Below are 6,168 nucleotides of genomic sequence, written 5' to 3' on the forward strand. Positions count from 1 at the left end.
AACGATTTGTCACAATGGTTAAATGACATAAAAAGCAATATGCAACACTTTATTTCTAGAAATCTCAGCCCGTGTTAAATTTTCAGATGATCCCTGCAACAACATTCTTTCAAAATCACACCCCATGCCCAGTTAGCAATGTTTAGAAAAGGCCATGGGCTACTTATGGGGACACTGGGGGTTGCAGTTTCGTTACCCTGGGCCTACACAATATTCTCAGAACTCAAACCCTGACATCTGTCTTCAGTCATTTTTATGCTGCATCATCTGTTGCGCAGGTTAAACCTATTTTGATCACAGATATCTGTTTTCAAATGGAGAGGCCAAAGGTAAAATGTCTCAGAAATAGTAGTGAAGTACAGACACCATGATATTTTTTTAATTTTTACTTCACTTAACTACCTTACTTCTAACTACTGATGAACTGTGATACCGAGATAGATTTTTTTTTAATTCGGTTGTTCAACCCGGAAATGGGTGAGCAGGGTGGGGGTTGAAGTTTGATGAGGAGGAGCCAGTGTCCGGCTATAAAATGGCGGCTTCCCGACGACTCGTTCCTTCTTCTTCCCAAAGTAGCTGCCTGTTGTCATCATGGGTTTCGGTGACTTGAAAGCACCCTCCGGACTCAAAGTGCTGAATGACTTCCTTTCTGATCGCAGCTACATAGAAGGGTCAGTGCAGCTGCGACATGAAATACATATACACAGAAACAGCGAAATAGAGGGGATTTAAACACTTTAATGGCATTCGTCGTCACCGGCGGCGCCATATTGCTTCCGCGTGGCTAATCAATTAGCACTTACAAATCGAACCATGTGAGTCATAATCTAACGTGAAAGTGTAATATATCTGTGGTCAGTTCCTTGCACAAAAGTACCGCAAAAACCGGCGCGTTGAGCTTCCGCACGCCGCGCTTTTTGGAAAGCAATAAGACTCTACGGTTATTTTTGAGGCACATGGTGGCTAGTAACGAATGCCAATGAACTGCGTGTACATAAAGTACCGGTATGTACACGTAGGCAAAGATGCACGATTTCGACATTTTGTTCAACTGGATTATTAAACATGGTTTCTTTTATCATTGCTCCTAATACGTCCTATGTGATTTGTTAGATGAATTAAATGCAGTAACTAATTCAATTTTTTTGGTACTCTACTGCGTTCGATCAAATCAAGGTACTTACTCTGGCAGTGGTTCTCACGCTTTTTACACCAAATGCCACTCACGGCCCTTTCACGACCATTGTTAAAAAAAATACTGCAGTAAGCCATAAGTGTTCGTCCCAAACAACAACTTTTATTGCTAAAAAGTGTAATTGGAGCCCATTGTAATCTTATGCACTGATTGAACATTGAGTGATTAATTAAGTGGGAATATTCGGAAAAATACTACTGCACATCAGATGGGTAAAAACAAAACTGTTATTAAAGATGAAATGTGACCGTGTTCTACTAAAGTTAGTTACAACTGAACTGTACTTGAGCAGCAGTGCTTTTGTTTACAAGTAAAACAAATTGCGTGCTGGTACTGCACTTTTAAGAGTCCCTGATTTATAGCATTCCTCCCAAAATAAGACCAAAGTCTCTTAAATATGACGACCACTCTACATGATGTTGAAATTGGATATTTATCCCTGAGGTATATTTCAATTTTGCTACCCTTTCAACTTGTTTGTGGCAATTGAAAGAATATATTTTTTGTGAAACTTAATTTGTATTTTTGACCCTTTTCCCACAGAATGAGCAGGTTTTAACAACCCCAAAAATATTTTTTAAAAATATATTACTTCTCAGTACAGTGGTGCCTTAATTTCTCGTTAACACTACAGTGTTTCCTATGGCCAGCAGATGATATCACCACTTAAAATAATTTGTCATTTTACCCATTGGAGTGCAAGCAAGCCATTAAAATTGCCTCTTTTGTGAATTAAGAACATCAAACTGCTCTCTTGTCCAAAATTGAAAAAATCTAGACTAGTAGAAAATTTAAAGGGTGTTACAATGAAACCCAGTATATTGATATTTTAAGATCTGAACTTGGTAATTTCTGGCTGTAGATACATGGCGAACATCGAACTGACTTGATTAATCTGTTGAGGTTTAAAAAAAAAAAAAAAAAGTTTTCATTTGTGTCCATATGTTTAAGAGGCCCATTTACCTCTTTTTTAAATGTACACAAACATAACTTAATTTGCACGTTTATTGCAGGAAATTAAACTAAAAAGTGTTTTGTGTTTCAGATTTTTTTCAGTCTCTTGACTGGACTAACAGCATCTTTATTTTTAGGCATGTGCCCTCCCAGGCAGATGTTGCTGTTTTTGATGCAATCACATCACCACCCCCAGCTGACCTTTGCCATGCCCTCCGTTGGTTCAACCATATCAAGTCTTATCAGAGCCAGAAGAATAGGTGAATATCATTGGTGTGATGACGCCAGTGCAAGTTCCCTGGGATGGAACTCAACCACCTGCTTTGTCAGTCTTCCAGGTGTGAAAAAACCTTTGGGTCAGTATGGCCCGGCAGGTGTCGCTGATGCCACCGCAAGCGTCGCCAAAAAGGTAGAAAATGACGATGACGACGACGATGATGTTGATCTGTTTGGCTCAGATGATGAGGTGAGAATATAAATGACTCAAAAACAAAAAGTTATGCAGTCGTGCTTTAACTTATGCGTTTAATTTGTTCCATGACCATGCTTGTGAAAACACTCATTTATGAAATCATCTTTCCTCATTGAAATCAATGGATAGCTGTTCCAGTGCCCCCCTCCCCCAAAAAAACCACATTTTTGTAACAAGTTTTAATAAGATCAATACTATGCAGCAATATGGTACTCAAATTTCCAAAATTGATTTTTTTTTTGACTCACCCAAGTTGATTGGTAGGGAGGGGAGTCCACTGGCCAAGCACGTTTTTTTTTTTTTCACTCCCCAGAATATTTAACTATTTTACACATTATTTCTATTGTATTGCATTGCTAGCCCAAGTAAACCATTATACACATTTCTCTTATACATTCTAAGAAAATATAAAATTACACAAATGACTAACATTTAATTAATAACTGATCATGAGAGTAGGAGTGCGTTGAGCCACATTATTCTGGCGTTTAAAAAAATATTTTTTTTCGTTTTTTGTAGTCCTAATTGACCGATCAATTTGATGTGGCCGATTTATTGGAGCACCATGAATATATAGAGCCTAATGAGAGGACTTTCCTCACAACGCTGTTTAAATTTCTTTCTGATTTCTTTTTGCTCTTCCTTTTGGTGTCGGACCAAAAGCACTGATTGGTGGTTTATATGGATTTTTCTTTGAGCTAAAAACCTTTTTTAGCCAAGGAAATTACATAAGGGTGCTGAACCCCTTCTAAAATATGCCTGATGACGCCACTGGCTTTTATACTTCCATGAAATCTGGTAGTTGTGTGGAAACTTGAAGAGGTGTGGTTGTTTAATTTCCAGCAGCTCCTGATCCATTCACTACCTCAATACTTTTCTCTCATTGTTGTGAAATTTTCTGCTGCAAAAAAAAAAAATAACCATTCGTATGTTGGGTTACTCATAAGTAAGGTATTGCTGTGGACCCCCCCCCCCACACACACACACAAGGATTTAATTGGTTATTGTAAGATATACGTGCTTAAATTGTTTGACAGTGTGCAATTACACCACAAGTCACTCACACGCACTTTAGTATTTGTATTGTGTAGCTTGGCCTTTTGAGTGATGTTTGAATGTCAGACTCCAACTTGATTTGGCTGTTGAGCCCACAGTCGGGTCAAGGTTAGCTTTTTCTCTGTGGTCATTGTGAGTGTTTTCATTTCATATTAATTATTTGCATTTATGATAGTGTGGCATTTCTCTGCTTTAAACTAATCGTACTCATGTTGTAGGAGGATGCAGAGGCTGCGAGGCTAAAGGAGGAACGTGTAGCAGCGTATGCTGCAAAGAAGGCAAATAGTAAGTGATAATGCTGCGTTTTTATGATATCATTCCGGTGCAATCATTGGGGTGAACGATGCCGTTTACTTTGGACTCTTCATGATGATTCATCTATCACCATCTTTCGGCTGAATTTTGATGTACACTATATTTACCTGACAGAGTCCAAGATTTGGCCTGGTACCGCTGTTAAGATTGTTTCTTTGGCAGTAAATCCCCTTCCCTCATCCTTTCAGAACCTACCGTCATTGCCAAATCCTCTATTCTTTTGGATGTCAAACCGTGGGACGACGAGACTGACATGGCGAAATTGGAGGAGTGTGTCCGCAGTATTCAGATGGACGGACTCGTCTGGGGACAATGTAAGCGAGCGGCCATCGAACTGGCATGTAGTAGGCGGTCTGGATGTCACTCCGTTCTCCACTTGATGATGATTGTTTCTCACCATCTTTCGGCTGAAGATGTGATGCGACTTTAATTATCTGAAACAATGGATAGAGTTCAGTTGGTACGTACATGTAGAAGTGAATCAGTCGTGTTGATGTGTTGGTGTTCTTCAACAGCAAAACTGGTACCAGTGGGATACGGCATCAAAAAGCTACAGATCAACTGTGTTGTCGAAGACGATAAGGTGAGTATTAGGCTGTGATGACACTGAAGTAAATAATAAAAATAACAAATGGTGCTCATTAGGGCTGCACAATCACTTGATTGTGATTGATGCTGTAACAATAAAAATGAGCTTGAATTATTATTATTATTTTTTTAAACCTTTACAATATGGGCTCCGGGGCATGTGGAAGTCCCTCTCAACTCTAACATGGGCAAACGCTTCATTGAGCTCCCTGGACAGTGAACTGCAGTTGTAGCCTCTCCTTCTTTTGGAATTTTGACTCATGGCTAGAGAAGCAAGTACTGTAAAGATTGGAGCTAGCATCTCAGAGCAGCGTCGGCATCGGTTTTCTGGACTTGGTTTGATTCGGCTGCCTCGGCTTTGACAGGAGGGCAGCCTGACTGTAGTGGGGGTGGGTGGGGGAACGCTACGAGTAAAGTAAGGAAATCGAAATTGTCATTTTGTAGTTTGTGACCAGATGTGGTCAACAGAACAATGGTGCCATACTCGTCCTTGACAATTCAGTTGTATGTATGTATGCTTTCAGCCTAATATTAACTGTTTTATGCATAAACTGTATTTGCTTCCATTAAGTTGTAATGCATGTGATTACATACAGTAATAGTGTACTTGTTTAGTTGGCCCTATGTAAATTTATTATTTTTTTTTTAATCAATTTTCTCTCAAGGTTTTAGTACTGAATTCTTCACACTATGGACTAAAAAGGAAAAAAAATCCCTGATAATTTGGGAATAATTGATCATATTTAAAATATTGGTCAAAATAGTTGTGATTATTTTCACAATAATGGCGCCTCCCTAGTGCTCAACCTTAAGTTGGCATTGATGCACTGCCGCTGCAGGTTTGAATGCAAGTAATTTTTCACTCTGCTAGTGGTTCTCCTTTTACATCCTGTATCACCTAAAAAAAATACTTTGCTGTTCAAGTATTGCTGTGCAATAGGCTAAAATCTTAAACATGTTAAAGTCATTTATAAAGTGTATTATAATTCTATTAAAATATACTGCACATAAAAGTGAAATACAAAAATCTAAATTTGTGGAAGTTTTAAAAGGTCAAATGTATGTGTACTTAAAAGGTAAATATAGCTGAACGTTACTTAATATAACAGGAATGCACTTAAATGTATTGTGCTGGATTAATTTATATTATGTAGTTTCATAATTCAGTGATTAAGGTTACAACAATAAGCACCCAGTGTACTGAAGTTAATGACTCACTGAATCTTTTGCTGTTGGTTAACTGAGTGATTTGTTTTTTTTTTTTTTTTTTCCTCCACTCTTACGTTTAGGCAGATGTGTGTGTCAGTACAATAAATGTTTTTTTTTTTTTTGGGTGACCCCAGGCTGACATTGGATGGGTAGAGCCGATCTGTGTTTACATTTTGTTCACTCCTACATATTGTACTTCAGGCTGTATCCAAAAATCTGAAGTCGTTATCTGACTGTTGTTGTTTTAGGTGGGCACTGACATTCTGGAGGAGAAAATCACAGCGTTTGAGGATTTCGTCCAATCGATGGATGTTGCTGCTTTTAACAAAATCTGAAAAGGGGGGGGGGAAAGAAAAATAAAGCACTTGGATGAAGCCTT

At 38.5% G+C, this 6,168-nt stretch overlaps 1 protein-coding gene across 1 annotated transcript; it reads left to right on the forward strand.

Annotated features, from left to right (window-relative positions):
- The first annotated feature begins 515 nt into the window (after nt 1-515).
- eef1b2 (eukaryotic translation elongation factor 1 beta 2) lies at nt 516-6,163 on the forward strand. Its single transcript, XM_061837460.1, has 7 exons — nt 516-671; nt 2,287-2,409; nt 2,480-2,615; nt 3,896-3,962; nt 4,181-4,306; nt 4,508-4,575; nt 6,038-6,163. Exons 1-7 carry the CDS (start codon nt 592-594, stop codon nt 6,122-6,124), a joined length of 687 nt encoding a protein of 228 aa, XP_061693444.1. The 5' UTR covers nt 516-591; the 3' UTR covers nt 6,125-6,163.
- The last annotated feature ends 5 nt before the right edge of the window (nt 6,164-6,168 follow it).

This window comes from Syngnathoides biaculeatus, chromosome 2 (assembly GCF_019802595.1).
Source record: "Syngnathoides biaculeatus isolate LvHL_M chromosome 2, ASM1980259v1, whole genome shotgun sequence".
Taxonomy (NCBI): Eukaryota; Metazoa; Chordata; class Actinopteri; order Syngnathiformes; family Syngnathidae; genus Syngnathoides; species Syngnathoides biaculeatus.